Source organism: Tyto alba, unplaced genomic scaffold (genome assembly GCF_018691265.1).
Source record: "Tyto alba isolate M040663 unplaced genomic scaffold, T.alba_DEE_v4.0 Super-Scaffold_6, whole genome shotgun sequence".
Taxonomy (NCBI): Eukaryota; Metazoa; Chordata; class Aves; order Strigiformes; family Tytonidae; genus Tyto; species Tyto alba.
The window spans coordinates 43,123,637-43,141,158 of record NW_024881327.1 but is presented as its reverse complement, the minus strand read 5'-3'; the positions used below and the strand labels follow the sequence as shown (position 1 = coordinate 43,141,158).

Below are 17,522 nucleotides of genomic sequence, written 5' to 3'. Positions count from 1 at the left end.
CTCTCATAGTTAAGTGACAGCAGAGTACACCAGTGAATTCAGAAGAATGAGACTCCGATATAGGGAGCCTTCTACAACAGGAAAGGTGATGAGGACCCCGGTCTCGTTTCTCTCTGTTGAATTGATTGCCTGTGCAAGGAGATTGATGCAGAAATCAATTCACTCATGCCAGCTGCTTTCCCTCTATCTGCAGTGATGGTAAGCTGATCGGGATATTAGTTTCCTCCAGCTGATGTGCCTTCCATATGTAACATGCTGACCCTAGCGATGCTGAATAAACCAATACAGGAGCTAGAAAGATTTAAATTAGCCAATCTACAGAAATGAAGGTAAGGCAAAGAATGGCAAAAAAACACAAACTTCTGCTGGAGCTAGCAAACTCGGTTTTTCTAAATAAACTCGATAATATAGAAATGTTTAGGAAAAAAATTGAAGAGGAACAACAATAAGAAAGAACAGTGTGAAATTCAACATTTAAAATATAATTTCTGTGATATTACCTGTTTCTGTTTACTTTTCCCATTTTGTAGGCTCCTGCACCTTGTCTTTTCCATTACTGTGAACATTCCACTAATTGTGACACAATTCAAAGCTAGGAATGCTTCCATAATGTGTGAAATTTAAGTCAATTAAAAGGTGCTGCTTTAGCTGAGAAATCAAATCACGGCACAGGTTCCTGTGGAGTGTATAGGCAGTCCACTATAATTGAATGCTTTTATTGATATTCTTCAATCCTATATTACAAAATAAAAGAGAGTGCTAGAAATCTTTATTTAAAAATCATGAACTATTTGTAAATAAGAATGAGCAAGATTTTAAAAATTCACCTTCACCACTTCTTAAAATCTACGAAACTTGATAATGCCTGTTTAATAACTGGCCTGGAAGTAACTTAAAAGAAAAGGATTGATTTTTGCTCTACCAGCATAACCAACCTTTACTGAACAAAACCCTAGCTTAATTATGCCATGCAAACTTGGAACGAACAAGCAGAATTTCTTGTATGTATCAAAACAACTTTATTATACAGCACACCAGAAGATCAGCTGTTTTAAAGTCAAATGCTGAGACATCAAAGGCATTTTTTAATACTTGGAAAAAGTGAGACATTTGAATACTCTCAGGTAAACTTTCATAAATTAAAAATGAGACTCACTTGTTGATAAGAACATTAACTGTATTGGTTAGGTACCAAGAGAATAATGGCTTGAATTTAAAGTTAATCCTGGCTCAGATGAGGTTGTCCATTTAATGAACATTTACTCAACTTTAAATAACCAAGGAAAATATTCAAGATACTTAGTACTTTTTCCATATGATAGTACCATTGTCCAACACTTCTAAAAAGATGTTTTAATAAATTCCATATAAACAAAAAGACATCTAAAAACTTCTTTTGCCATGCATCTTTCTTTCTAGAAACAACATTCAGTCAAGAGAAATGGTACCATTTAAACTTCCCAAATTGGTGAGAAACTTAAAGTAGAAAAGAAGGACTTTGCAAATTATGTGTTGATAGGTCTATTTGCTATTTTATATAATTTGTTGGAATTTAAATACTATTTAAATCATGATAGTAAGAAATGGTTTTGAAAATCTAAAAAGTAGCTACAAATCCACAAAATTTAAAATACTCAGAGAACATACCCCAAAATTTGAACTCATTTAGGTTTGGGGAAAGAATGATGTAATCAACAGAAATTCAGTACTAGCAATTTTGGCTAGCTGCTGCATTTAAGTATGTAAGCTCATCTTCCCTCCCATTTTCATGTTTATAAACAAGGTATGTTTCATGCACCTGGAAAGCTTTAGCAGTTATCCCTGAGCCACAAATTGCTGTTGTCCAGATAAGTTGTCTGGTGAAGGATCACAAAATATTCATCTGATGCCCTTCCCTAGATATCCACAGGTCTAGCCTAGTACAGACATTCTGATGTTCTTCTTAGAAGTCATTCCCATAGGACAGTATCAATTTCATGTTAGATAAAAGCACTCTAAATCTGTTCATCTTCTTTCAGTCCATGAACTGTAGTGACTGCACAGCAAGTGCACTTGCATCAGAGAAACAAGCTATGCCAGAAACCAGGACCTTAGCACTTTCCTGCTTTTGACTCCCATGATTTCAAGGCTCAGCTAAAGCCACAGAGCTTGCATATATGAGCTGCAGCTTCCCTCCTATGACAGCTTCACATCCATTTGCTGTCTCTGCTTTCCTCAGCTTGCGTTCATTTTCAAAGGAACCTTTATTCATTTAAATTTCTGCAATAAGCAACAGCTTGTAAATATTTCATTTCATTTAGAGGAAAAAGGAATTCATTGCCTATAGGTTGTGAAAAGTAATAACGAGGCAGACTTGGCAAAGTCACATACCAGAATGACATCACCCACATATCATAATTACATGCACTAATATCTGAACTTAATCCAGACAATAAAATCCATGGTAATAGATGTTTCAGAAGTTGTGTTTTGCTCACAATACCTGATTTATGCATTAGATCTAACGCTGAATAGATTATGATTATTTTTCAATTAAACCTGGATGAGCAGCACAGTGATTCCAGTGATGGGTAGTATACAAATTCTTATAAGATGGCATGTGGAGATTATACAACTGGATGACTAGAAATGAGATTTTAAATCTTTCACTTCTAATTATGATCATTTAAACTCACCCAGAAGCTTGAGACAGAAGCATTGTATTTCACTTTGTGTCCTCAATCTAAAACTCACCCTAGGTGAGTTTAAGAGGTCACTCCACAGCTTTAGGCTGGGGGCATGAGGTGAAATACACTGCTCCTGGGCCAGTTTCAATTTAGATGATGTATTTTGGGGACGTTTTTTTTAAAAACATCTGCTATTGCATGAACGCAAGACTTCCTTAAGCAATGCCACACTATCTGTCCAAGCCTGCAGACAACATGTGACCAAGTGTGAACATCTATATTCCCTGGAATGGCAACTCCCAAACTGATGACATGTCTGTGTCATTACTAACCATGTCTGTGTCATTACTAACCATGTCTTTGAAGATCTTTTTTTCCAGATGGGACAGGGAAGATGATGCTATTTAAGCCCTCAGGGATGAGAAAGGTGATTTAATACAGGGACAGAAACGAAGGGAGAATAACAAAGGAGACAAAGAGAGAGAGAAAAGAAAAGAGGAATGAGGAATGAGAGACATACAAAAAGGCAGACAGAAAAGTAGCAGACACAAAGGACAGGGGCAGAAGTTGCCTAAAGGGGAGCAGAGTTTCTCACTGAGTGATAGTGACTGTGACAATCAGGTTCAGTTAATAAATACAAGTCTATTTAGTGACTAAAAAAATTAAAAGCTTGCATATTTTGTACAAACCCTTCACATACAACAGACTGTGTGTGATCAAAGACTATGAACTCTTTATATTATTTCCTGGCACATAGTCTATGCCTAAACGTGAATTTCAGTGCTGTCATCTGAATGGGCTTGACTTCTAAGCTACCGACGCCTGTGAAACACCATGCTGGACTGAGTCCTGCTCCCTCAGGGAGCCTCGATATACTTCACAAAATACAGCAATGAAATAACCAGACTTGCTGGCAGTTTCTGCAAACAAGATAAAGATTATATCCTTCTCTAGCCTGACATTCCCATCTTCAGGAACAGTCTCTTTACAGTCACAAGCATTAGAGCCAAGATGTAATCACTCACAATAATATGGACATTGATTCGAACAGGAAGTGGAGGGTCTTCTTTTCATGCAGCTCCAGTGTTCATAAAACATCTTTTGCCTCTGTAGCACACACAAAAGCAGCTCGAACATTCCTGCTTGCTTACAGACTGACCAAGCTGAACCAAGTTCACCCACTGACGAAGAAGCTTGCCTTTCATTCAATTCTTATGTTGTGCCAGTTCGTGCCAGTTTAAGAAGTGGCTCTTCTGCAGTTAGATAAACTAAAAAAAATATTTTATATTGATAATTTACCAGCTAACAGCCTAGCTCTCACAATGATTATATATGGTAGCCTGATATTAATCATCTCCATCCTCTCTCCCAAGGGTTTTTTAAATAAAGAAATAGAACACAGGGCACAAGGTGCTTATACAATGAAGTTTAAAAAATGCCATCTCTTAGAGTTCTCCAGGAGCAATTAGTTTATTAAAAGGAATACCAAGGTTCAAAGCCCTCTAAATGTAGCCCACATTATAAAAAAACATCTGTTTTAAAGCAGTTGGAAGAGGAGGAAGGAAGGAAAAGGAGATCTTGTTAGTGGCCCTCAGTGCTCCACGCAGTAGCCCTTGAGAGAAGCTGCATGAAGATGAACATATGTATTGCATTATGAACTGAAAGTGTGTTTGCTGAGCTACATCTTACAGTTTTTAAGCAGAGGTGCCTGATTCAGCCTATATGCAGGGGAATGCATCTCTTCTGCACCCTCCTTCACAGAAGCTGTTGGGAGACAACAGCTTATTCAGTGAATCACAAAGCAGGTTTCACAGACCTATAAAAATGCTGTTCAGCTGATGCACCATGTACTTTCGTGCTTCTTTTCTTTACAGTGGTTTTAGACAGAGTTTAATAATAATATCTGTGACCCAAGAGAAATTTCAAACACTGATAGTGGGCTGTTTGCTCCAAAAATATGGGCATTTTTGCTTCATCCACACATCCTCCTCCCTCCTGCATGTGCTCAGTAGCACCTTGGTGGATGACACATACAAGAGTGGAAAAAAATAACTCTGGATTCTTTCATATTTGTTTTTCCTATAAGACTGCAAAACCTCAAGAACAGGATCAGGTCTCAGATGACTTCGCCAGCATTGGCCTCCCTCACGCAGGGGTAAAGAAAAGCTCAGAACCACCAGCAGTAACAGCATCCCAATCTCTACCCCCAGAACAGCCAAGGGCAACAAGGGAGTTTACTGCCAATCCACTATAGTCTGTCGCTGGTGCTCAGGACACAGTTCCCACTCCAAAGCCACTGTACTCCCAACATAGATGTTCTGCATAGTTTCTGTTCAGTTTGTACTTCTCACTCAGGGCAAAGAACATGTTTCAAGACTGCTCTCAAGGCAGATGAGACATTTTGACATACTTGCCATTATGTGGTTGGGAAACAGGCAGGGAAACATAGGAAACCACTGATTAAAAGCCAAACAAATTAGCAAAATAGGAAATGGCCTTCTAAATCAAAAGCTGCAATTCTGATTAAGTCCTAGTGCCTGTGTGGGGGCATCTGATCCTGGGAGAGGAAAGCTTTTTAGTTCATATGCCTGCTTGCTTCTATGATTTAACCACATGAAATACTACAACACCCAAGACTCCAAAGTCCTATACATATCAATTAAACTTTGTGGTTTACAAGACTAAAATGAGGGAGGCCAAAAGGAATGATGTTCACATAGCGTATTCGCAAATCAATATGTAGCAGCCAAATCTAATGTGAACCCTTACTAGCCTCAACAGGGCCCCATGAAGTGCTCAGAAAGAGCACAGTGGGATCACTCTAAAAACCAGCTGGGAACTTACAGACAGAAGTATGTTAGTACCAACCTGTCATGGAGCAGGATATTGGGGTTTATTTAGGTATGAATCATCAAGATTAGGGCCGGTAAATACAAACTCACAAACACATAGCAGATTCCAGTCATTTGATTTTGACTTCCTCTCCCACTGGGGAGATCACTGCAGGTTGAAGTGAGTTGGGCAAAATAGCATTAGTGTTTCTGTGCCACACAATTGCATGTGGTTATGTGTCTCCAGCATCACCAGCCAGGTCCCCGGGCACCTCCAGGCATTTGCTGCTACCAATCTCCCCAGAGTTCATTTCATGAGTTCTGGAACAGGCTGAATGTTGGAGCACTGTCTATGTGCACTACATGCCAATGGGTCCCCATTGCCTTTTGGCAGTAATGGATTGGCAAAGACATCTCTATGTACCCAGAAAGTAATCTACCTGTCACTGGCACGTATTGCTTTTGTTTGTTTTATTTCTGTTTTTATGCCTTATCCACAGAGCCTCAAAGAGCAATTCCAACACATTCCTCTAACCCTCCAGCTCCACCCCTTTGGGCATCTGCCCTGAAGTGACAATTTCTGGTAGAGGCAAGCACGGGAATGCATGACCCATAAACAGGCTGTTCTTCAATACCTCAGAAAAGCAACTTTTCTTTACTGTAGATCAGTTAGGGAGGCCAGTTAGGCTACACACTGATAGAATTTACAGGTGGAACAGCTCAATCCTCGGCCATCATCATTATTATTTGTTGGTAGTACAGAAGCACCTAAATGCCACCAACTCAGAGCAGAGCCCCCGTATAACACATATTGCTCATGCACATGCAGTGGGAAGACTGATCTTTCCCTGTGGCACTTTCACTCTGAGGAGCAGAGAAGGGCCAGTAAGAGTGATAAAAAGTGTGTTTTAACAGAGTATAGCTTGCTATCTGCTAAAACTGAACACGCTGGCCAGTAAACATGGGCCTGCTGCTCAGTAGGAATAAGGACACATCACAGGAGTTGGTGCTTGCAGATACTCTTCTACGACACTTCATGCAGTTATACCGTACCTCCAATAAGCTTCCAAACACCGTGAAAGAAACAGATTTTGTAAAGTGAATGGGGAAAAAAAAGCCATTAAATACATCGACTTCATCTTCTAGAACAAACTTTCAACAATGTTAATGCACAGTAACCACAGAAACGAGCTTTTTTTGCTAATGACCAAATTATTTAAGTGTTTTTATGACTTATAAAAAAAAATCTATTTACTTCTCTGTCATTTTCTTTTTAGAAAACACAGATAATCACAAGGACATTAGAGAGATTAGAGGGAAGACAGAAATGAACAATAATCTCTGTGTGTATGTACATTTCTAAAAATGTACCAGTCAAATGCACTGTATGTAGGTACTATTATATGTAAGTACTGACCTATCCAGATGGTGCAATTAAAGAGCTAGCAGAAGTGTGTTATAAAAGAAAATTTTAAAGGCCAAAATAAATGTTATTCAGAGAAATAATTACTAGCCTACAGGAGTAGGAAAGGTACAATCACTGAGAAAGAAGCACAGTTATTTCAGTATACCAGTAAATGAAGGCAGAAAAAATCATGTTAAATACAGGCTAAGTTTCACTTAAAATGTTTTTAGTCAAATAATCTTAAATCTGTTCAATGACCTTGAAGTGCCAGAGTCTAGGCATTTGAATTAAACTGGACTACACATTAAAAGAGGCCCTGATCAAAACAAACATCAGAAAAAGCAGACAACTTTGCATGACCTGTGAGAGCCTTTTCTTCTCTAATTCCTAGACTGTACTGTGAAACAGTCAAAGGAACAAAGAAACCATAGATGTGATTTTCTATGGTCCTGCCTCTTAGGTGTTATGGTGATAACCATTACTTTAAGATCAAAGTGCACAGCTTATTTAGAGCAACAGCAATCCTAAGAGATAGGGAAGTACTGTTATTCTCACACTGCAGGTAGGAAACTGAGGCATAAAAACCATCTATGTAATGCCACTGCTGTTTCTGGAGATACTGGTGAGGTAAATGGCCAAGTTCCTCAATACCCCTATTCAGCTTCAATTTAACCTAACAGCCATTCATTTGGAACCTCACACTCTACCTCTGGTCAAGCCTCAAATTTCCCCAAGATATTGCCATGAATACCCCAGTTCTGCTTCAGAGCTTGCGGACGCAGTGACAGGGCTGTGCGGAGCATCACCAGCTCTGCCGAGGGTGGCACACACACTCCGGCCTGCAAGACAGCAGTTCCTCAGCATCTTTCCTCTTCCCACAACAGCCTCACCCAGAGCTGATGAAATCCAAGAGGACCCATAAACACGGCATTTCTCCACTCATCTTACCAAAGCCAGCGAGCCCTGCAGATGTGCCAGCACACACCCATGACACTGAGCATTTCACAGTGCACAGTGGCAGCCCCCTTTGAAACACAGCTTCGCACAGGAGGTGACACTGCCCTCCTCACACTTGCAGAACAGCACTGGGGTTAGAGTGCTCACCCAGCAGAAGGGTCTAATTCCCCCTTCTGCATGAATCATTGAAAGGCACATTTCCTGCCAGTACAGAGACTCAAAACCCTTACTGCTAGAACTTCCACTTTTTCTTGATGCATTGCATATCTACTGGTTTGGACAAAAGAGAGACAGACAGAACAACATACCTACAGACATACACCCACAGTGGACATGTTTCTGAACTTCTAATTAACTCTCAACTCAGAGGGGAAATTTTAGGCCTTGCCCAATGCTTATGTATGAATATTCCAAGTCATTAGAAGAAAAAAAATACTTAAGCAAGCTGTTGGAGCAGCCCTTGGACTGAAACTTTGACCTCTGTGTAATTTCTGTCAATGTACATCCTTTAAGCATGTAATTTGTTTCTCATGGATGTATGCAGGTAGAACTGTGATTATAAAATCTTTAGAGCTGCACTTGTATTTTTACATTGGGGTTGTGCAATATCTAACACAATGGAGTCTTAATCTAACAGAAGTCCAAACTGAAGTTAGGCACGACAGAGGATCCCATCCATTATTTCTTTCAAAAGTGGTTTTGTCATTGGTGATTTGTTAGGGTTTTAAATTATTATTACTAGGGCAGGGGGTTGGGGATGGGAATGTTTGGTAAGGAATGTGAGACTATGGGAATAAAAATGCCGAAGGCATGTTGCAGGTCATCAAGTTTCATCCTGAGCTACATCAAGCAGTCGTATACTGTAGACTATTTTCAACCTACAATTTCAGCTTTTGCTTCAATGAATTTGTGCTTTCAGGAATTAGACGGATCTCACTTGCACTGCGCTGCAGATTATCTCCCCTTATGCTAACATCCTTTGATCTTAATTGACAGGACCATAGCTGACTTGGCAATGTTGGTGGACTTGGCAGTGTTAGGTTTACGGTTGGACTCAATGATCTTACAGGCCTCTTCCAATCTAAATGATTCTATGAAAATATTTTATTTGGACAAAGGGCTTGGCATAAAGACTTCCGTAATCTGGGCAGTTTCATGTTTTAAATTCATAAATCAGTACACACCTCACAGAACTTCACATTTTAGCAGAACAATTACTGTTTTTTTCTGAAAAGCTCATCATTTTCCCCTTCCGATCACTCAAAAAGAATCTACATGCCTATTGAATTTTAATAAAATCAAAAGGGATGTCCTCATTTTTCTCCAAAGATCTGTAACAGTATATTCCTAACACTGTCAAGGTTGGGAAGAATGCATTATGTTCCCACTGTGATATGTGAACCTGCTATCAAGAGCCTAAACACATATTTAATGTTTGGTGTTAAGCCAGATTTGGTTTATCATGCGTATCAGCAGTAACAGAGATAGAATTTCAATCTGGTGTCTGTCTTTAGTGTCCATTGCTAAATTTCCCTCCTAGATTTAAACTCTCTGAATTCGTCCCAGTGTTGGCAAAGTAGTACCTACTCATGCTAAGGCTGTTAGTAGCTTGCTCCTAAGCAAACCAGGCAATGCCAGTTAAACCAGCAAACCAGGTAAAAACAGGTATGACTGCAGGTGTGGAGGGCTATGCATGGAGGAGGACTTTCAAGCATGTTTGAAACACACACTACTAATAAAAGTATGTATCAATTTTAAGTATCTACGTAGGGGATGAGAAGAGGTGCTCTCTCTTTAGCAGCTAGAATTTGATGAAATATGGAAAGAGCTCAGCAGGCAGCAACAAGACTAGCAAGCTGTAGGGCTGGAAGAGAAGGAAAACAAAGGCTGATAGAAGTAAATAAATGGAGTAAGCCATAAAATTTATATCATAAAAAAAAAAAAAAGTTAAACTCCAGAGTTAGTTCAGTCAGATTAAAATCATTCTGCTTTCCATGTGGGATTCTGCTGTTCCATTCAAATATGATTATTGCGTTTAGTTTCTGTTTGTTTTTTATCACACTATCATCCTGAGGAATTTAAAAAAAAAAAAAAAAAAAAAAAAAAACTCCCAGTGGGAAATCTGCCTTTCACTTTGCAATATATCTGCCATTTATCAAAGGTCTGAGTTGTCAGGATTTTTGACCTCGTGCTCCCTTTAGTTTCATAAGAAGTAGTGTGGCTACTCTGGAGAAACTGCACCAAAACCTTACCACATATGGACTTTTGCCCAGTTTGGATAGATAATTACATTTACCATTACAGATACTGCTATAGCAATATTGAAGTCAATGCTTTTTATAGATCCCCTCAGCAAAATTTATTGCAAACTGAACAAAACAGAAAACCAATTAAATAAAATATCTGCCACAAGGATACATTTAGTGATCACTGGGCTGTATAAATCATATATGGTGAAACTGTATCACAAAGAGTAATATATTTTAAATTAAACAAAGTATCTGTATAACAAATACAGAAAAGTCTGGATCAGCTAAAGTTTTTGTGTAGCAATTTCTGTAGATGTGCAATAAACCTTCCTTTCTGATAAGGTGCTGCTAAATATTAAGTCTGGAAAAAATTGTATGCATTTATGTTTATTTTCCATAAGAGAGCACTATGTGTTTATGAGGGATCTTGACATCAAAAAAGGACAAATAAGTGCCTGCATGGACTTAATATTTTGACAACAAACAAAAAAAGAAAATACTGGCACCATGAAACTGCAGACTTAGAACTAGTTGGCCTAAGTCCTGTTCACAACACTTCAGCAGTCTGCACACAGCATGAAGAGCAGTCCATGAATCAAAATCAATTGTGAACACAAAGCTCATTCTCCCCATATTTCTGGTTCAGTTTTGATTTTTTTTTTTTTTTTTAATCAGATAGTATTAATACACAATGGGAATTGCCCATGAGGGTCAAAAAGAAGATAGTTTTTCAAGGAAAGTTGTTTATCTGGCACAATGTCCTGGGTTTGAGTGAGTGGTGGGGGTTTTTGGTAGCAGGGGAGGGGGCTATAGGGGTGCCCCCCTGTGAGAAGCTTCTTGAAGCTCCCCCAGCTCCAAGTCAGCTCCACCTCTGCACCAAAACTGAGCCCATCAGCTGCACCTTTGCAATAACATATTTAAGAAGAGACGTGGTGAGGAGGAATCGGACTTGTGCGGAGGAGTTGTGGCAGTTGCGTGAACACCAAGGTCAGTGGAGGAACAGAGGAAGAAAGGAGGGGGAAGGTGTGCTGGAGCAGAGACCCCCCTGTATCCTGTGGTGAGATGGCAGGGTGACCCCCCCCCCCGCCACCCATGAAGATCTACGGTGGAGCAGACACTGGTTTATGGCCTGTGTTTCACACGGATGATCAAGATGCTGTGCCCGAAGAAGGCCGGGGTCTTGTGGGAAAAGGTAGCCCCGCTGCTGTATTTCAGCACTGGGAGGATTGCAGCATGCGGGGGAGTCCCACGCCGGAGCAGCTCAGGAAGGGCTGCAGCTATGGGAGGGAATCCAGTTGGAGAAAGTTGGTGACCCACAACGGAGCAGTGTAAGAAAACGCTGCGGCCCATGGGAGGGACTCATGTCGGAGAAAGTTTGTGGAGGACTGTCTCCTGTGAGAGGGGGACCACGATGGAGCAGGAAGAACAAGTTCCAGACACTCCCCTCACCGAAGATGAAGGAAGTGGCAGCACTGACTGCACCCCCCATTCCCTGCCCCTGCGCCACTGGGGGAGGAGGTAGAGATATCGGGAGCAGAGCTGAGCCCGGGAAGAAGGGAGGGGTGGGGGGAAGGTGTTCTCAAGATGTGGCAACGCTCCTCACTGTCCTACTCTGTTAAGTGTTGTTAGTGTCTGTAATAAATTTATATTCTTTTTTGCTTTCTCTAACGAGTCTGCCTTTTGCTAATCACCATAATGGGTGATTTGCCCCTCCCGGTCCTATCTTAAACCCCAAGCCTGGCTCATCTGTCCCTTCTCATTGCCAGAAGAGAAAGAGGAGTGAGTGGCTGCGTGGTGTTTGGCTGCCGACCAAGCTTAAACCACGACACACAAAAAAGCTCCTGGGATGACTATAAGGTCTCTTCCATGGAAAAGTAGGGTTTTTAAAAGCTGTTGACTATTTTCCCCCAAATCAGAAAGGGTAGTGTATTTTTAGTAAACCTGGGAACACACATATTCAGCTTAACACAGTAAAAGGCTATTCGGTAAACAGGCTACCTATATATATTCCAGTGCACGACTCCATGTTATTTATCAGTTACACAAATGTCAATCACTAGCCCTCACCAGAGCAAATGGTGCGCTGCACCACCCACCTCTCATGTCTTCAGTTTATGATATTTTAAGACTGGAAAGGAAATTAGTTCCACTTGCATGAGCCTTTGTTTGAAAGTAATAGTGCACAACAGATTTCTGTGGGCATAGGGGACAAAGAGAAAAAATACTAAGTGTTGAAATTCACTAACCCAATACACTCATGATGATACAAAGACTAGCATCACTAGTGTGAAGAAAGGTCAGAGACAGGCCTATCATTTATGGAATTTATAAATAATTAATTATTAGAATACAAAATAAAATTAATGAGGACACAAAACAGGAAGCAATTTGCATACCTCCCTGCACAGCACTCTCAACAAAGCAAGGAAGCATACAGATGATCTTCCCAGTTATTCAAGATCACTTTATAATCAGTGCAACCATATACTCTGCTGTGCTATGAAATCGACCGTTTCCCTAATTCACAAAACCAATGGCATTACAAGATGATAATAAAGTACGTCAGACTTCTACAGTACAGAAAAGAAGGGAGAGGAGAAAGGACCAATTTAATTTATAGCCTCCTTAGTTTCTTTCAAGACTTCTCAAGCAACCAAAAATCACATACTCCTATTATTGCAGCACAGGAAGATTTACAAGATGTAAATAAATTTTTAAAAGATCCATGTGCACATCAAACTAACCTCTGCCCCTTTCAAATTTATTTATGTGCCCTTGATCCACACACGAGTAGTCCATGGTGGCAGCTTCAATGAACTATTCATGCAGGTGAACATCCCTCAGAGAAGCAGCTACCCCCTCAGCTTTTATAGTTATTTGTCTCTCCATCACAGAGCTCAAAGGAATAACCCTACCACATATTTCTTCTTCGCTTATTTTACTAGGTGAGGTGTTTAAGAGGATATATGGTCATCTGGAGCTCATCACTGTCAAATTTTCAGCCATGCAGCTGTAAAGGGTAAAGGAACTAGTTTAGCCCCTTGGTTTACAAAGTGCTGAGTACCTCCAATGAGGTGCCAAATGTACGTGGTGACACTTTAAGATTGCTTAGTGCCTCCTGAGGTTCACAGGGCTGGATCCAAAACCCCGGTGTTATGAATGGCAGTTCTCCCCTTGACTGCAATGCGCCTGGGACAGAACAGCGCTTCACGCCTCAAGCCTGTGCTTCTGAGGCAAGCAAGATTTGCCATATATTTAAGAACACAGGATAAGGTTCCAGTCTTGAGGAGCACTGGAACTTAGCGTTCCTACCTCCAAACACTTAACCCAGAGTAAAATAAATACATACATACATATCTATATAAACAAACAAACATTCAAGACTACCTTAAATATGTTTTGGATCAGGTACTTATTTTCCATTGTTTTAATCTGACATACATACAGGCAGCAAAATTCTCTCCAAACCCTTTAAACCCATCCTTCTTCCATTGGGCTTAGTGTATTTCTTCCACTTCTTCTAATAAATAAATAAATAAATATTCTACAGACTGTCTACAAATCATTTTTCTCTGGAAGCCTTTGTTAAAATCAGCTCTTCTACTGGAAGCATGCAATAAAACAAAGCTAACAAGAAAAGAAGGTGCAAAAAAATGCTGACAGTCATACTGTAAAACATCCAGTGCAAAAAGACTGGCTGCTCTCATTTGGTTTAAGGCAGAAAAGGGTCTTTCATTGCCAGGTCACTCGTTCAAACCCAGTCTTGCCTGACAGTAATCACCTGATGGCAGGCAGAGTAATAAACATACTTTTAAAGTAACTCTGCAAAAGTATTCTTTAGAAGGTGTAAACACTGTAGCAAACGTCTCCAGGCACTCATAATGAGAGTATCATCCTGCAAGACTGAATTAGTGGACAGTAACTAAGCAAACAAAAAAGAACTAAGTTGCAGCAAAGACTAACCACTTTCTTTTATTCTGACAGTTGCCATTTATCTTTGCTTTTGAAGCGGGTACTTGGTCGTGTTCTAGTAAGTGAACTGTAGCACACTGTGAAAAAATAATAACATTTTAGCAATACAAACCCTCACTGCAGCATCTGTTATTAAATCTTTGCAGAGGCAAGCAGAGACCACTAGTCATAAATGTGGATTAGCAAGGTTCTACTATATTCGTTTTAGAGTGCAGAGCGCTTTGCATGAAAGCTGTTACTTGCCTTTTATGTCAAAAAATGAACTTATGCCAACTTTTCAATACTGAATTCTTCAAGGAAGTAGTCCTAACAGCCTGCAAGCACTGTCCACAAAAAAAAAAAAAAAAAAAAAAAAAAACAAAAAAAAAAAACAAAAAAAAAACAGCTGCAGTCTCACAGCAGAGAAATGGAGGAAGGACAGTCAGAATAGCTGATGCTGCTGATTTGCAACATTTTCTTTTCACAGAAAATGGCCATCATCTTACGCTTCCTTCCTGAGCAAATCAAAAACTGCCTCTGAAAGTGTCAAGCTTTATGATCCTGACTCCAACTCTGACACCTGATTATACAAGAGCATTAACACAAGCGCTCGGTGTGCTCAAGGGAATCACTGCATCCTCACCAGTGGAGCCTTAGCAGCTCCACATCCCGGGTAACTCCCTAGCAAAACAGGCAAAAAGCAGGACTTGGGATCGTAGAGAAAGGATGATATTTCACAAACTTGTAAGAGGTACAACACAAGCTCTCTGAATGGAGACAAGTTTAAGTAAACTTTATGCTAAATTCACAGAGTTCAAGCAGAGTCAGAGCTTAGCTGAACTGTAGGAAAAATACTCAAGAGTTTTCCAGAAACAGTAAAATCCTCCAGGAGAAAGTTGATCTTGAGCCTTCATAATGATATTTTCTGCCTATGAAGTTACACAGACAGTGCAAGGTGCTGTGTAATATTTACCTATGACACCCTCTGTTATGATATAATGTTTCAGTGAAGGATAAATTAGAAGTGGCAAATCCCTGAAACCACCCGTGCAAATACACACCCATTAATGGGTCGATACATGAAGAAAGGACGACTCGTTGAAATTGAAAATGAGTTAAAAATAGATTATGGGCCCTCACCGTGACAGCTGCTATCTAAACCAGACAATTAAATACTAAAGGCAAGGCACGCTGCTTTAACTGCGAAAAGTTGTGAACGCCGCTGCTCTAACGCACTCACAACGCCGGTCCCACCGCGCGAGTTTTCTCCACCGATGAAGCTGCAAAAACCCTCGGAGAGCTGCTGCTGTGCCCGGACCTCTGCGGGACCCCCCGCCCCCGCGGGGTGAAGCCCCGCGCCGTGCGTGGGAAGCCCGCTCGGTCCCAGCGCTCCCCGCGCACCTCCCGCGCCGGGGCGCAGGTTCCGCGCCCGCCAGGCCGGTGCCCCGCGGGGCCTTCCCGCTCACCCCCACCTCAGGCCCGGGGCTGGGTTTTATCTGATATTTTGTTTGTTTGTTTGTTTGGGGTTTTTCTTTCCCTGGCGCTTGAGGCAGAGCGCGGCGCGGGAAAGATTACACGGGGATGACTGAACCGAGGTGAATCGATTAAGCCCCGACAATTTTATCTGGGACTTTATGAGGGGCTGAAGGAGATAATCCCCGCGCCGCGGGTCGCCCCCTGCCTCTCCTTCACCCGGAGACCCTCGCAGAGCCCTCGGGGGCACCGCCGATCGCACTCGGACACCGCCCCGCCTCGCCGGGGTCAAGCCCTTCTGCTCTTTTTCTTCCTCCTCCTCCTCCTCCTCCTCCTCGCAGCACGGCGCACAGCGCGCACCCGGCCCCTCTGCGAGATGCGCGCTCGCAAACTTTCCAAACTTCTGGGGAAGTGGCGGAGGGTGCGCGGGGCCGGCCCGACCCCGGAGGCGCTTCGCCTCCCGGCGGCACCTCACCGGCCGTCGGGGCTCCGCTCTCCCCCAGAGCGGCCCGCGGGGACCCCCGCGCCCCCCGGCCGGGCAGCGGGAGCTGCGCGCTCCGGCCGCACCGAGCGCAGGCTGCGCCCCGCAAGTTGATGGGGGGGGGGGGGGGGGGGGGGAGCAAGGCAATGGCAAGGGCAGGGGTAAGGGCAGGGATCCCCCACCCCACCCGCACTGCCCCTCGCACTCACGCTGCTGTTCTCGCCCGTCCAGTGCACCATCGCCTGGTTGTGAGACGCGTCCCCCTTGAGCACGAAGGAGGTGCTGACGAGGGAGACCTGCTCCCGGCCCGCCGCCGAGGATGCTCTCCTGGAGCGGCTGCCCCCCGCCGCCGCCCCGCCGCCGTGCCGCGGCTCCGGCGGGCTGCGCGCCCCGCGGGTCAGGGCTCCGGGGCGCTGGGGGCCGCAGGGCTCCGCGCAGCGCAGCGCGGCGGCGGCGCCCAGCAGTAGCGGCGGCAGCAGCAGCAGCAGCAGTAGCGGCGGCGGCGGCGGCGGCGGCGGCGGCAGGCGGGCGGCCCCGCGCGGAGCGGCGGCGGCGGACACGCGTGGCCCGCCGTGCGCCATGGTGGCTCTCCGGCGTGGTAAGTGACAGGCGGGGAGGTGGCGGGGAGGGAGACACCGCCGCGGAGGGCGGGGGCGGGGGAGGGTTTGTAACCGGAGCGGGGCTCGCGCGGCAGCGGCGTGCGCGGTACTGCGCGCCCAGCCGGGGCGGCGCCGCCATCTGCTGGCTCGCGCCGAAACGCCGGGCGGCGGCGGCGGCGGCGGGTCTCGCAACGCGGGGTCACGCCCGCGGCGCGGGTGGAGCAGCGGCGTGGGACGGGGATCTCCCCGGAGAGGCGGAGAGGAGCCGCCCGCCCCCCGGCACGGCACGGCCCGCCGCCTGGGAAGTTTCACGCCGGGCGCCCGGGAGGGGCTTTTCGAGAGCGCGCTGAGCAAAATTCACGCAGCTCATCCCCCACCCCCGGGGCGCTGAGCGGGGAGCAGGCGAGCCCTGGCTCTGCCGGCACGGGGGTTGGCCTTGGTTTGGCCGTTCGTCCCCGGAGGCTGCAGCGGAAAAGTCAGAAGGGGCCTGTTCGGCAGCAGCGGGAAGCCGAGGAACGAATGAAGCAGGTGCAAAAAAATACGATTCTTGTGATTAAGACGAAAAGTGCTTCTATGGAGAACGGGAGCCTGTCCTTTCTCCTGCTCCTCGGCTCCTAGGAGGCACCGGGCTCCTCACCTGCGTTGTCCAGAGCCGATTGCTAATCCAGTATTGCCCACTGTGGGGACATGTGGCTTGTAATTTGTGACTGACCCATGGAAGCACCAGGAGATGCTCAAGGCAGCGTGGTCGCAGCCAGGAGCGGCAACAACAAGGTCTGGGCAGTGTGGCATAACTCAAAACAGACAGGTGAAGGGGTGGAAGAAGATTTAGGCATCACAGATTGGGTGTTCTTGCAGCTTGCTGTGTAACTGTGACTAAACTGGGGCTTGCGAAGCGGTTTGGTGATGT

At 43.9% G+C, this 17,522-nt stretch overlaps 1 protein-coding gene across 3 annotated transcripts in view; it reads right to left on the bottom strand.

The window, feature by feature from the left end:
* The window catches only part of SORCS2 (sortilin related VPS10 domain containing receptor 2), a 564,009-nt gene extending 547,660 nt beyond the window's left edge, over positions 1-16,349 (bottom strand). For all 3 annotated transcript variants that reach the window (XM_042807690.1, XM_042807689.1, XM_042807691.1), the window contains exon 1: positions 16,223-16,349. In XM_042807690.1, coding sequence (XP_042663624.1) covers positions 16,223-16,252 — 30 coding nt within the window. In that variant the 5' untranslated portion in view covers positions 16,253-16,349. The remainder of the gene's footprint in view (positions 1-16,222) is intronic.
* Positions 16,350-17,522: the final 1,173 nt, after the last annotated feature.